Source organism: Parasteatoda tepidariorum, chromosome 5 (genome assembly GCF_043381705.1).
Source record: "Parasteatoda tepidariorum isolate YZ-2023 chromosome 5, CAS_Ptep_4.0, whole genome shotgun sequence".
NCBI classification, from domain to species: domain Eukaryota; kingdom Metazoa; phylum Arthropoda; class Arachnida; order Araneae; family Theridiidae; genus Parasteatoda; species Parasteatoda tepidariorum.
The window spans coordinates 65,060,664-65,076,040 of NC_092208.1; the positions used below are offsets into that span (position 1 = coordinate 65,060,664).

The 15,377-nt window shown below is 29.4% G+C and overlaps 1 protein-coding gene across 1 annotated transcript in view; it reads right to left on the reverse strand.

Annotated features, from left to right (window-relative positions):
* Positions 1-7,625: 7,625 nt before the first annotated feature.
* LOC107441168 (uncharacterized) overlaps positions 7,626-15,377 on the reverse strand; it is a 140,396-nt gene continuing 132,644 nt past the window's right edge. Inside the window, exons 5-6 of the mRNA XM_071181548.1 lie at positions 12,736-12,955; positions 7,626-8,083 (exon numbers count right to left, since the gene is read on the reverse strand). Of these exons, the coding sequence (XP_071037649.1) occupies positions 7,947-8,083; positions 12,736-12,955 (357 nt within the window). The 3' untranslated portion in view covers positions 7,626-7,946. The remainder of the gene's footprint in view (positions 8,084-12,735; positions 12,956-15,377) is intronic.

The following is a 15,377-nucleotide window of genomic DNA, read 5'->3' on the forward strand; positions in this document are numbered from 1 at the left end:
ATCTTCTATTTACTCTAAACATGGAAATTATTTTCAGCGTATTTTATTCTGTTTTTCTAGTAACTAAACAGTTATTTACCCTTTCTCAATTTTAATTCCTATCATCCTAATTGACAAAAAATATTACGTCAATTTTCTGTGAAATTTCGTCAATTTTTTGTGAAATTTACCTCTACTCTGGGACATACTATTTAAATTTTAAAACAGAAAAAAAATCTACATTTATCTTTAAATTGTTTTTTTTTCTGAAAAAAACATGCTTTTTTTTTATTTGTAGAATTTACTGTTAATTTTTACAGTAAATAGCATTTATTACTTAACGCATTTGTTCGTTAAAACACTTTAAAAGCCATTATTGCTGTCTGTCAAGGTAAATAAACTCGTCGCTATCTTCAATCCATATATTATGATCTATCACAGCTGATATATTCTGAAAGATCTTTTCCCGGGGGAAATAAGTGTTGAAAGTGACACTTCTACTTTCCCCTTCCGTTTGAATTCTGTCGGTAATGAAGAATGGCAGGTTGTTATTCTAAGGTTAACTCAGAAGGATGATACTGTCATTTTGTATAAAGGAAAGTTATAATGAAAATGATCCAATCTGCAGAATTTTCAATTATTCGGTGATTAACTTTATAATAAATTGAAGGTACAAGAAAACACCCATTATTATATTTTTATAGCATGCCTATCGGATTGTGCAGGGGTCAGGGAAATGGTCTTGCACCTGAAAGGTTCTGGGTTCGAATCCTCGGGAGGGCATGGATGCTCTTTTATTCTCTGTAATATCCGTTCCTATTGTGGGAGCAGCGTTGACCCACCTGATATGGTGCCTCTGAAAGAGTGACCAATGAATCTGCCCTATAAAATTAATTGACGAAATGTTAAATCAGGTGGACATTGGTCATAAAAAAGGTATATTTTTATAACATTCAAATACGAAATCATCGTTTTTAAATATTTTCTACTATTTTTAACGTTCTGGAAATATATTACGAGAATTTATTTATATCTGATAATTATTAACTAAATACTGAAAAAAAAATCTATTCTTTTTGACAAAACTTTCAACGTGTATACAAATCAAAATAAAATCTATGTTGTCACTTTTTCATCGGAACAGAGATGAGTTATAAATGGTTTTGTCTCACTGTTTATAATCTCTCCATTTATCGTACAAATCGCATTTATTTGTTAAAAAACTTTAAAAGTCCTATTAAAAGTCCTGCCAAAGTAAATAAATTTGTCGCCATCTTCTATGCTGCCCTTTTAAAAAAAGTTATAATGCACATGTAACAATCGGTAGATTTTGTTAATTATTTGGTGCCGACCTTATAAACTTTACATAAAAAAATTATATGAATTAAAAATTTATATTGAAAAATTGAAAATGGAAGAAAATGCGTATTATAATATTTTTATATATTAGGAGCAAATTTCTCAGTTTAACAAAAATAGTATTAAAATAACCAAAAAATACGTCATTTGTTTTTGTACAAATTAAAAAAATGTCTTCGAAGCTATACTCGAAATGAACTGCATTTAACATATACGCTGAAAATATATCATCGACTTTTTGTAAAATTATACACTAAAATATTTTGAACAAATTACATTGAAAATCTATCAATCTATCATTGAAATTAACTTTAGCCTATGCAATAAAATATTTTTGAAACTATTCAGTGAGATTGTTTATAAGGCACACTTATAAAACTTAGAAAATTAGCAAAAATATCAAATCGATTTTCTAGTTCGGATAAATAAAATTTTTTTAAACATTTTCCTCTCTTTTCTATGTTGTTTACGCAAGAAGCACGCCATTTTTTGTTGTTGTTGTTGTGGGCCATTAGAGCAAGGGGCGTGAGTGTTCTTGCTTTCTAGTGGTGCCATCTATGGATAAGAATTCGACTACTGCCACATCCATACGTCACACCCGTTTATAGGGTGGACCCATTCCTACATCCATTCGTTCATCCGCAGATCGTAATTTTGACCTGAATCAGATAATGATAAATCTCCAATTCAGTATCAACTGAGGTATAATTTGTTATGAGAGTGAGAGAGCATTGTGACCCGACAGATTTAATGTGTCCCAGACTCCATTTACTACACGGGGAGTCTTTTGCCGACTGGATTCGAACTCCAACTCTCATGAGCGTGAGTCCAGCCAACCATGCCAACCATGCTATAACGGCTTAAAAAAGTTTTTAAAATATAGTTCATAATTTTAGTCATACTGTTTTCAATATAAAAAGCAAGTGTTACCCCGCATGTTTGAAACCTTAATATAGTTGAGGATAATTTAAAATATTTGTCAAAGGAGAGAACGAGACTGAGTGCACTCATGCAGAATGTTTAAGTTTTAGAAAAACGAATTGAAGAACTTGAGAAAATATAATAATAACCCTCAGTTTCAAATTGTTTAAAAATTTATCTTTTCAACGAACTTTTTTGATGAAAAAGACAATTTCTATGGAGTCAATAAGCTTCTCTTGGGTATTGTGTTGCATTCTAGTGGAAATAAGGAAGATCTATAAAGAAAGAATCTAGTAGAAATTATATAACCTATAATAAATCAATCTAGAAATGAGATTAAGGAAGAGTTTGATGTAAATAACTTCGCTATGAAAAAGTTTAGCCTATCAATATATTGTCGTAAGCGAGCTTATCATTATATTGGCCCAAGCTATATGAAATGATTTCTGCGAATGATTGATAAACTCAAAGCTGGTTAGTTTAATTAAGAAAAAAAATTCACATTTTTGTTTACGTCTACTTTTGCCTATATCTATTGTTGTATTATTTGAAACAAAATATATACAACATTTCGCATGATAAATTTAACTGATAAATCTGTTATAACAATATATAATATATCTAGCTATATATGTTACTAAAAATGCTTTTAGTTACAAAAGGCTTTTCATCCATTTATTCCATTCACAAATTATTGATCTAAAGCTATTTTAACAATAACCATTACTTAAATCCATATTTTTTTAAACATTTCCGTCTCAAATACGCTTCAAATGTTTTACCAAATCGTAATAAATTTGAAACAAACATTTTATTCAAATTTCCGATAAACATAACCAACATACGATAATAAATAAATCTTTCGATTTTATCTTTTAATACTGACTTAATGCTGATAATTTAAGAAAAAAAATGCATTACCTAAACTCACCGAATGAAATCTTCGATGAAGTATTTAATTAAAGCCACTCAATTCCTTTCAACTAGAGTAAACTTAGTCAACCTAATTTGCTTTCAGTTTGCATCTTTCGTATTAATCAGGGTGAGCGCAGTATCAGAGTTAAAAAGCAACAAAAAAGTTTGTCGAAATTCCGAATCGTATAGATTTCTATTCCGTATCTCGATCCAAATATACTTAATTAATTATATATTTTCAACATTGTTCCTGGATTAATCAAAGGGAAAATGCTAGAACTATAGAGGTATTCTTCCAGTATATATATAACTTCCAACTAATCTTGTTTTCCCTCGGTTTTAATTAATTGTTGTTTGGAAAAGTGAATGGGTGATAGTTTGTTGGAAGTTTTAGTTTCATTTCGTAGTAAGTCGGAGAAGGAATTCATTGTTCTATTTCATTTGGGTCTCTTTTTATGTAGATTGTATTGCTTTTGTAAATTATTTATTTTAGAATGTCTAACATATGCTTGAATTAAGACTATTTATTACGTCGATGAATTAGTTAAAACTGTATTTAGAAATATATAACAGAGTTTAAGTTTTAAAATGAGGGAAGAAAAATTTATGCTAACTACTACTAATAGTTTAATATATATTTCACATTTAACTTCGAATTTAACTAGTAAGTTTTTTAAAATAACAGAAACATACTTAATCAGAAAAGTCTGTATTTAGTTAAGCTTTTACTTGAGGATTTTAATCATAAATATAATTCACTTCATTTCGATAACGACTCTTATTCGAACTCTATTCTAAATCATTGGATGAGTTATATTCATAATATATTTTTGTTCCTTGATTTCAATACTAACTCTTGATTGAATACTACTCATTGATTACTCTTCTCATTACTCATTGATTACGCAATACTAATTCTTATTCATAATTTCTTCACTGATCACTTATTCTATCACTGATTTCGTTATCAATTTTTAATCAAATTCTACTTCGAATCCCTAGTTAATTTTGATATCGACTTTTATGCCTTTCTTATTCATCAGGTAATTTTGATTAAGCAATACTAATTCTTATTCATAATTTCTTCACTGATCACTTATTCTATCACTGATTTCGTTATCAATTTTTAATCAAATTTATTAATTAATTCAATTTTTTAATTAATTTTGATATCGACTTTTATGCCTTTCTTATTCATCAGGTAATTTTGATATAAAAATCTTGACAATTTTTTTTTAAATAAAGTGCATGCAATCTGCAGTATTTATTTTAACAGAAAAATAATTAATTAGGATTATTTTATTTTTCTGTTTTTAGTTTACTTTCGCTATGAAAGCTAATTTAATAAAGATAATTTTGATAACGACAAGGAATTATTGAAAAGTTTGAAACCAATATCTTCTTAATAGGCGACATTACGAAACTTTTCGTTCCCATAACATCATGATTACGATTTTAATCAAAATAAACAGAATAATACGCAGTGATCAAATCATTTCTTCTCATGGTACAATCTGCAAACGACGTGAGCAATCTCTGAACTGATATACCTTTAAGCTTTCACACCAAACTATAAGGACAGAACTTTTAGCTGCACCAGATTTAAAGTGTGCCTTGCTGCATATACACCCTAGTTCCATAATCGACCGTCAAAATTAAACACATTACTCTACAACAATGGCATAAAAGACAGCCAATCCGACAGTGCCAACAAAGAACACGTGACTAGAAAATTCATACAGGAAAATAGTTAGAATTTGCATGAGTTCAAATTCGTAGTAAATTACCAGAAATCAAACAAGTTAACAGTTTGATTTAACCCTTAAAACCCAAGCAAGTTATAGTGCTTCAAAAGTTAATGCTCAAAATCTTATAAAGCTTTTATATATTAATTCCAAATTTTTTCTACAATCAATTTAAAATCTAACGAAGGTTGTATAGAACTTTATCTAATTTGTTTAGTTACTTTAAATAGGTATTGTTTAAGAGAGAAATGTGCTATGATATGGATGAAGTTAGGGTAAAATGTATAATGTCAATGAGAAATGCTTAAAGATATTTTATTCGCAATCCCCTGTCTTGATAGTCTTAATAAGTCACTTACAAATATTAATTGCTATTGAAATCATCTTTTAATTTTATTGCGTTAAGTATGTCTCAAAAGCATTGTATAGTGTGTATGCTTTAATACCATTATACGTATAGCATATTTCAATATTATTATATATTGTATGCTTCTATGATACTGATATAATCATTGTTAATAGAACATACATTATGACTGTTTGATTCTAATAGACTTATTCTATATTAGAGTAAATAACACCAAAATTTTTATTAAAGCCATTGCTTATTTATTAACAAACTTACATTTCACAACAAGATCATACATTGAACAATATTTCAATAAATCTTTGAACATATTTCCATTTATTGCACATTTATATAGATTTAATGTAAATAACATTATCAGTTCATATTTTACGTAATTCAAATGTTTCTATTTGAAAAAATATAATCAATTAAATTAACGGTGTTGTTTCAAAGTTTATTCAAGTTGGTAACTTAAAAGATTTTTTTAATACTAAATGATACTCTATTAAATAAAAAATTTAAAAAATCATTATACTTTATTAAACATAAAAGTTTAATCAATTCAGACTTTAAATCATACTTTATTTAAATTTAAGTTCATTTAAAACAATAAAGTCTCTCCTTTTAATATAGTAGTATTTTTTTCAAGATAATGAATCAATAAATTATTGCAGAGATAAACTTTAATTTGCATTGTAATTAGTTATTTTTCCTCTAATCTTTTACGATTTCAAAACAAGTCATTTACAAAATGAAACTCCAATTTCAAATTATTTTAAAACTTATTAGCTAATGTTACTTATAATTCAGTCCTTTTTCTTTAAAATTGCATTAATAAGCTTTAAAACTAACTTCATTCCACTTTTTAAATTATGTAATGAATGCGAAATAATTATTTTATTTTGTACACTTATTTCTTTATTTTTATTTTCTTCAACATTTAGGCAGAGAACATTTTTGTTGACAGAGAGATACATTCAATTGTTAGCACTGATGCTCATCATACAGCTATGTGGTTTGTAAAAAATGATTATAGTTGGTTCATGTGTGTTAATTTGGCACGCTTTTCATTTTTGCCACAATCAGCCTGTTTACACTAACTGTTTTTACTAATAACTTATAAATATCAATTTCTAAAAAAAGGTTAACGCAATATGTAACGTTACACTCAAAATAGTTTGTTTTGATTTTATTAAAAGTTTTTTTTTAATAAAATGTTTATAGTATTGCTCGATTAAATTTAAAAATGAATGAAAAACGAGAAAAAAAATTTGAAAATAGTTTACTACGAACTAAGGTAGACAACTTTAAAGAGCACAAAAATATTATTAAAAGCAGACAGCTGTTTCGGATGCTCAAAGGGCAACCTTCATCAGTGCAACAGAAAACAATAAGAGAACAGAGTAAATATATATAGAAAGATGACGTCACAAGAGGGTTTAGACCAACGGCCAATAGGAGGGAAGGGTGAATGGAAGACGACGAATAGGAAGCAAGAAACAAAAAAAGGGGGGGTTTGTTCCTTGCTTCCTATTCGTCGTCTTCCATTCACCCTTCCCTCCTATTGGCCGTTGGTCTAAACCCTCTTGTGACGTCATCTTTCTATATATATTTACTCAGTTCTCTTATTGTTTTCTGTTGCACTGATGAAGGTTGCCCTTTGAGCATCCGAAACAGCTGTCTGCTTTTAATAATATTTTTGTGCTCTTTAACGTTGTCTACCTTAGTTCGTATTTTAGCACAAAGATCGCCCACTTGTGTATTTAAAATAGTTTACTATTTAAATGTTTTAAAGCATGACAACCTGGCAGTACAGAAATTTGAAATATCAATATGCATATACTCTAAAATAAACACGTGTTTTACACTTCATGTGAGAAAAATTGAGATAGCTTTTAGTCGACTAAGAAGTCATGCATTTTACTTTGCAGAATACATTTCACTTTGAAATAATATATGCTTATTTTTGAGAAAAATGCATGGTCTAGAAAGTGATATGAATGGATAATTCTGTGAAAGTATTGCCGGCTGATAGTGGTATTCGAGCCAAGGTAGTAGGATGCTCTGACTATCAAAGCTATACACCCCCGTCTTGGGAAAGTTAGGAAGCTATATATAGTGTCCGACACAATGACACTTCATGAAGTACATTAAATTCATAGAAAGGGTTTTATGAAATATTGAAATAAGCAAAATCGAAATCATCAATCACCTGACTAACCTATTGGAATTATATATTTAAAATTGTAATCCTTTATAACATTGAAATTGAAAATTATTCTGCCATGATGTGGTCATTGGGGTGGCCACTATAAAAAACCTCCTAATTCTCCCTAGAATGGGGTGCTCGACTATGGTGGGGCACCCTAACTCATAAACGACATGTTTTTAGAATTATATGACTTTGTTATGTTTATCAATAGCCAACTCAGATAATTTGTTCCAAAATTTCTGTTACATACTTCTCATTTTTGTGATATCAGTTTTTGTAAAAGATATCTTTAAGATTTAATTCGTTTTTAAAGTCAGATCATATGTTCAATGAAGCAACCAAGAACAGATGATGCCATATAACACAGACAATTAGACGGGCTTAGGAGGAATGCTGTTGTAACACCTGATGTACAGATTGTCATATCACAGTTCACAAAAAAATAATTCACTGATATATCACACTTTCATTGTACAATAAATGGGTACAAAATCCTAGTCCAAAAATCAGGCATCAGTCGTCCCAAAATGTTGAGCATCAAGTAAGCTATTACAGTATATTGTTCCATATTTGTGTGAAATATCTTTGAGCTTGTATTTCTCACTGCAATTAAAATCAAAAATTTAATTAGCTAAAAATTAAAAGACTGAAAAAAGACGAGTTGATAAGTTACTTATACAGTAGTGAATTACATAATAATTCCCCATGTTATATTCAAAAAGAAAATTTCTCAATTAATTCAATTTAAATTTCTCTTCTAAACTGCGTGTTTCAAGTTTATTGCAACTAAGTTAAATTTGTCCCTTTAGGGACTTTCTAAGCAACCTGATTCTTTTATTCTTTCGAAATCTGAGTTATTCCTACTTGCCAGTGTTGCATTTTCTCCATTTTTTAGAACTTAATTTTAACTCTGTCTTTTGTGTAATTAGCACTAAAATTTAAGGCAGTTTGAGATTTGCAACGCATGGTTTAACTTAATGTTTCGCCTTGTGTTTGCAAAATGCTTTTTATCTGCCTTTGGTTTTGACTAGTTCATTTTTCTGTTTATTTATTTTTTCCCAGAGAGTTCTTTCAAAGAATAAACACTTTATAATGGGTACTGTGAAATAGGTAGGAAAGTGCTGACATAAGTTTTGATACAAAAATTTTGGCTCAATTTTGAAAAGTATTTACAATTTTAGCAGTATAAAGACAATTGCTTCATCAAACTATTTCTTCTGTAAAAGATAGGCGATGAATTGTTCCATTATATAATGAGTGCATAATTGCCAAAAAATTTCTCATCCCCAGCCTTTTGCAAAACTTCCCCCTTTTCATGACATTTAGGAAAGCAAAATTTGCGCACATTGAATGGCACCACTCTTCTGGTTCTTCCAGAGGTCTAAATAAATAAAGAATCATGAATTTTTAATGATTTTGTACTTTTCTAAGTGCAACAGAACTTTAAGTATTGCAATGGTCAGTATTTTTAAAGAGTATAAAGCAAGTCACTGTGTTGTCCATTTTCTACAGCTCATAACAGGTACAAAATGGCCACAGTGTCTATCAAACTATACCTTTTAGTTGATATTTGATATGGAACAAATGTACTCATGGCAATTTCCAAAGAATTCAAGGAACATTCTGATGTTTGCTGTAGTAAAGGCAAATCAAAATGTAAATTAACTAACAAGACTGATGTTTTAATTATTTTTTAATTCAATTATACTTAGAATTAAATACATTTTCCCTCGAGATAACACTGTTTGAAAACCACGCAGTATTGAAGATATTTTCTTACTCTCCTCGAAGCAGTGCTAAGATATATGTGAGTACTGTTAGAAAACACAATTATTGGCATTGCTGTATAAAGCATATATACTTAATTCAGGATCCAATTATTCTTGATGTTTGGTCTAATACAAATGACTCTTTTTTTGGAGTCCTTCAATAGCCTCTATTGGTTCTGATTGATTGTTTGATGTAGAAGTGTGAACGTTTTTGCACAATTTCGTATGCATCAGAGAAGCAAATCATACTTTTAACTTTTGACCAACTCATTCTTGCATTTTAGAGGCAGTGGAGAGACTGAAGTGTACTATCCCATGATCCTAGTCATACTAAAACACCTACGTCTTGTCATCAGTAATAACAGGTTCAAAAAATAGAGATCATTTTTTAATAAAAATAAAAATGAAAATGGTGCAAAAATTTATGTAACATTAGTTCGAAAGCAGCATCCATTTTTTGATTAATTTCCATAAACGTTTAAGATTTTGCATTACCAAAAATGAGAGCAGATTCAATATATTATTTCTTAAAACTCTTTTTAATTGTATTTTCATTCATAATATTGGGAGTTTTGTGCCATTACGTGTCAATGAATGATTATAATTATGTTTTACTCGGTAATATATATAAAAATTAGATTAAAATAGAGCACCTCTTCTGTCCAGTTCTTCGAATATTCTCATAGACGTACTAATATAATTAGCGAATCTATATATCGTTATTTTTTAATCTTGCCATCGCAGAAAATGGGACAATTATTCATTAATAAGTAAACACACGAAGCAGTTTAAGTTGATTCATTCTTTTAGTCTGCTATAATATTTGCCCAATAATTTTGTCAGAACTCTATTCTTAATTTCTAGGTACTATAAACACTTAATTTTTTCCCTTGTTTTGTTCATTATTATTCCACCGTTTCCCGTATTATGATAAGGATAAATATTGGTACGATTTACATATTTTAACATGTACCAGATAAATAAGAAGATGGGAATCTCTTTTTAATCAGTGTTTCTACATTTAAGAAATCACTTATTCTTGTAAATAGAAATAAACTAGGTAAACTGTTCCTATTTACACAGTATATTACTGTTTTATCTTCTTTTTTTTATAAGGGCCTTTTTAAGATAGCACTCGTTTTCGAAAAGAAGAGCGATAGTTTTTTTGAAGAAAGAACCTCCCCCGACGCGAAGTAAGTCCATCAACTGCAATGGAGACAAGGAATAAAGCATTAATAGAGAGAAATTTACCTCTCAGCAATCCGAGCCAAAACCTGTCTTAAAAACCTGTCTTGAAACATTTAAACGTTGTAACCATAGTCACCAACACTAATCCCGATGGATGGCGAGTGAACTTATTTCCATAGGCAAACTATACCGCACTGGGACAATGGTGATTGTACCTCGAATACGGATCACGCGTTGAAATCTGCACTTTCTGAAGATCTAAAGCTCGTAGTTACGGCACTGTGTAAAGTAAACCTTGCAACACATAGTCTTTTTTTCTTATTTCCTCCCGAGTTATATTGAAATAAAAACGGTACATCCGCAAATGCGTGGGCACTTCTCGGATATGAAAATATACAATAACTTGCCTCCCAGAATGTAAACAATGGAGTCCTTATAAAACAAATAAAAAACAAGCAATAACAACCTTGATGAACATAGTATGGAAGACACTGAACTAGATCCTTTAATATTTATTGTATATTGATTTAATAGTTTTCTTCAACTCATTCACCAAATCATGCAATTCTTTTAATCCCCTTATAATATGTCCCTCACCCCTATTTACAAACACATCACTTTACTGCGATTTCACGACCTCCCGATGGATAGAACAAAGCGGTAATAAAACTCCTGTTTCGGCAGGGTCTTCTTCTTTCTTCACGCCATTAATGACCCTAATCAGAACTGGTCAATGAACACTTTACCGTTGCAAGAATTTCCAACGACCTGATTTAACCACTTTTACGTGGTACATGGACACAAAGAACAATTTTCGCCTATTTCCCAGACCTTCTTACCTCCTCTGAAGTCCTAAAGCGGAAGAAAATAGTTCAACGGTTTCTTTCAAAACATTCTTCTTCTTTACTCTCATAGAAGGACGTGAGGATACGGTATCTTTTATTTTGCTGCTGGGCTATATTTGTTGTGGAAAAATACAATATAGGACGCAGTGAATAGGGTAATAGAATTTACGAAAGAGAACTTATCGTTCTTATGTCAATCGTATAAAATATATTGGAGGATTTCTTTGTTCTACGGAAAAAGTGTAGTTGGCTTATATAAGTGGAAAACCTTTTGTGTTATCCTTTAAAAATGCTTATATTTATTGTCTTTATTCTGTTAAAAACATTTAAAGTGTAAACGTAAAATTGGAGACAATATTTTGTGTATAAAGCAAGAAATCTAAGTGAAATCAATATCTGTTTTGTTTCATTCCTTTTCTGAAAACCTTATTTATTATTAGAGATTAGATATGCATATTTTTGCTTTTTGGCAAGCATTAATTGTTTAATTAATTTGTTGATCAATTAATTTATAATACCGGTGAAATTAAAAGCTTATTGTTCCAATATTTCACGCGACACATTTCCATTGATTTGGTAAAAGTTATGATGCAGAATAATACCAATATTTCTGCTTCAAAAATCTGCAAGTAAGTGGAATATCTATTGGATTATCATTTAAAATTTCTTTCATTTATCGTTTTGTCTATTAGGAATATTTCAAATGTAAATGTATTAGTTTAGAGAAAACGCATTATCTAAAAAGCAAGAAATTCACGAAATTCTGCTAAGAACACCCATTGGTTTTCGAAGATGAGTTCCGAAGCTATTGCGTTTATTTACCAAGAATTAGTTTTTCAATATAATATCGTTTTAGAAATGAAGTGTCATAAAGCAGAATATAATCTACACATTTAATTCGTCTGTGAAATATCTGATATTTTTAGTAGTCATTTGAAAATCTGGTTCTGTATCTAAAAGGATGCTTTATCAATCATTTTAAGCATTAAAAGTAATTTAAAAAATATTCTTTTAGAAAATAAATTTTTAAAATTTTCAAAACTGCTATGTAATTTTAAAAGTTAAATCCAATCGGAGTTCTACTCATAATTGGATATATTTATAGGGATTTGTAACAACCCAGCTTCATTACCGCAGTAGACACAAGTTCGTCATTCACACATGTCTTTAGACATAAATTTTTTTGCCTTTATCTGTATCATCAGATGAAAGCACATATTAATATTTCAGCGACACAGTTGTTCTTTCTTAATCGAAAGTTTGTGATTCTTGTAATTTAGTTTAACCATTCGAAAATAGCAGTGAGTCATCACCCTCTTTCACTTTATCCCCTTTATCATGCAAGAACATTTGTTGTCTGTGTTCTTATAAAACATAGTATGATATTAATTTCCGTTTTAAGTCATTTTCGTATCTTTTGCCGAAAAAAGAAAACTGAACAGTTTATACTAACCTCGGCTCATGTTTTCCATGATATGAAGACCTGAGCTTTGCTGTCTAAATACCAGTTCCTCGTTACTCATTGTGTATACTCTAGATATAGTGGCTGTGCATTTAAGTTTCATGTTACCCTTGTGGAAATGTTGCTCATTCACTCGAAATTTCAGACTTAAACTGGATGACTCCAGACCACCCAAATGAAATGTGGTTGCAGACTCCAATTGATACAAGGACTGAAATAGAGAAAACAATCCATGTATTCATTCTAAATTAGAATATTATTCTGATTAATTGGATACCTGCAAGTGACATCATCGTAGCATTTATCGATTCAGAAACCAATCAGGTTCGACGCCCGCGTGAAATCGCTTAAAAGTATCCAATTGCATCTGATTTAAATCACACGATTAGGCATAATTAGTTCACCTCTTCTCGAGTTGCAAGTACCCAATTATGCACAACTGACAATTAGTTTTCTTTAAAGAAAATTCCTAACAAATGATACTGTGCTTCAATTTTTAAAAAAACTGCACATAATTGAAAATGATGAGAACGCTTTCATAAAATATTATTTTGGAGCTTCAAATATATAGTATACTTAAAAAAATTAAAAAAAAATCTTTTTACAATAACACATCTGTGAATGGAAAAATAAAGAGTTCATAAATTATATATCGTGTTTTTCAATAGAATTGTATTCAACAGCACGATAACGTCTTTACTTTTCCCCCGTTTTATTTAAAGTTGGAATATCACATCAATAGGTAATGTAATATGCATTGAATACAGAACTCTTTTGATATGATTTATAAATTTTTGACAAATTTGAACCCTAGCATCTATATAATTTATGAAAAAACAACCTAATATAAACGAGATTAAAAAAGTACTATGTGCAGTAAAAAATTAAGTGTATACACAATGTTAAAATATATGAGTAAGTAGAATTTATTTGTCGTGCTTGTGGTTTAAAAGAACATTGATTTGAGAAAACGCAATTTCAAGCTTGAAAATTTTTATTCCCATCTATGCGTGTGTTTATGCAAAATATATCTATTTTCCTCATTTTTATGAGTTTCATTTCATTAAAAGAACTTTTTTCAGTTGTACACAGAAATGGAACATAAATAATTGAAAAAAAATACTGTTGAATATTTAACAATAGTGCTCTTCGTTTATAGTTAGTAAATTTATTTAGGTAATACTTTAAACTTTATCTTTTTCTACCTTAACTCATTCAGGACTAGTTTTTTTTCTCAATAAAAAAGAAAATTATAGTTTTAATAGATCAAATAAGTTATAAAAACAATATTTTGCCAATCAGATTAAGCAATTTCTCAAAAATTTTAATATCACCACAAAAAACCAGAGGAACTTGCGATCGTATGAAATTCAGGCTTAGTAGCCCATAAATGTTTATAAAAATATCTACTGGACATATATGTCCCAGTGGATCTGAAAAAATTAAATACCCAAAAAAGAAGTGACTATTAAATGTTCTTAGAATGAAACATTATTTTTGAGCCTCATTTTACAATACTGAGGAGAGAATGTATAATGTGATGTTCAATTTAAAATTCCCAACGAAAATTATATCCATTAGTTGTCTCTTTGCTTTCACGAAGTAATAAGTACTTTTAAATTTTTAGCAAATATTGTATTGATATAATTTGTAATATTTTTTTTAATTATTTACATACATAATTTACATGTCTATATAGAAAATAAATCGTTACTTAAGAGTTGAAACATGAAACATTAGGAAACAATTTAACTGTTTTATTATCCTGATTATATTAACATCAAATTCAAATGTATATGATGGTCTTAGAAAAATAAAGTGATAAGCCATATATTTTCTAAAGAGAACATTTTTACATCAAACTATCCCTAAATTTTATTTTCAGATAAGGATAGACTGGTATTTCTTTCATATAACAACACAGTATGTAAAAACTTCATATAACCTATATAGAAATCTCCTGAACAATATGAAAATGCAATTCATACACTATACAATATTTTTACCATAGTGGAAAAACGGCTAAGAAGCAATAGCTCCTCGATATACGATATCCCTATTGTAGCACTTGCGTGAAGACGAAAATGATAAAAAAAAATCATTGTGATATGAGTTTGAACTGTGTTTGAAATATTTTACTGTAGCAAGTTAGCGCGTTTGACAAAGAAATGTACTATTTTTAGTCAAATAGTCAAAGGCAAGTGAATATTTTGTTAGGATATTTATAGAAACATATGTCTTAAAAAATTTTTTTTCCTGGAACCATGAACAACGATAGCTTACGAATTTATTTTGTTTTAGTACACTCTCATATAAGTGCACTTTTTTCTAGATTTTGATGATTTGTTGGCATTTTTATTTAGTTTAAGCATTTATTTAGAGTTAAGTGTCCTGCCACATACGCAAAAAATGTGTACATTCTGAAAAACGTTTCAAGTAGGGATATAATCTCAATAGTTTAAAGCATTACCTTAAATATGCTGATTAACTAGCGCAGACGATATTTCAAGTTAAATCAAATTAAAAAGCTGACTTTCACGAAATAAAAATTACTCACGCTTTCTACTTTTTTTTCCATGAATTAGGATTCCTATCATTCAAAATATGGGAGAAAAGTTAGCCTCCATAAGGGA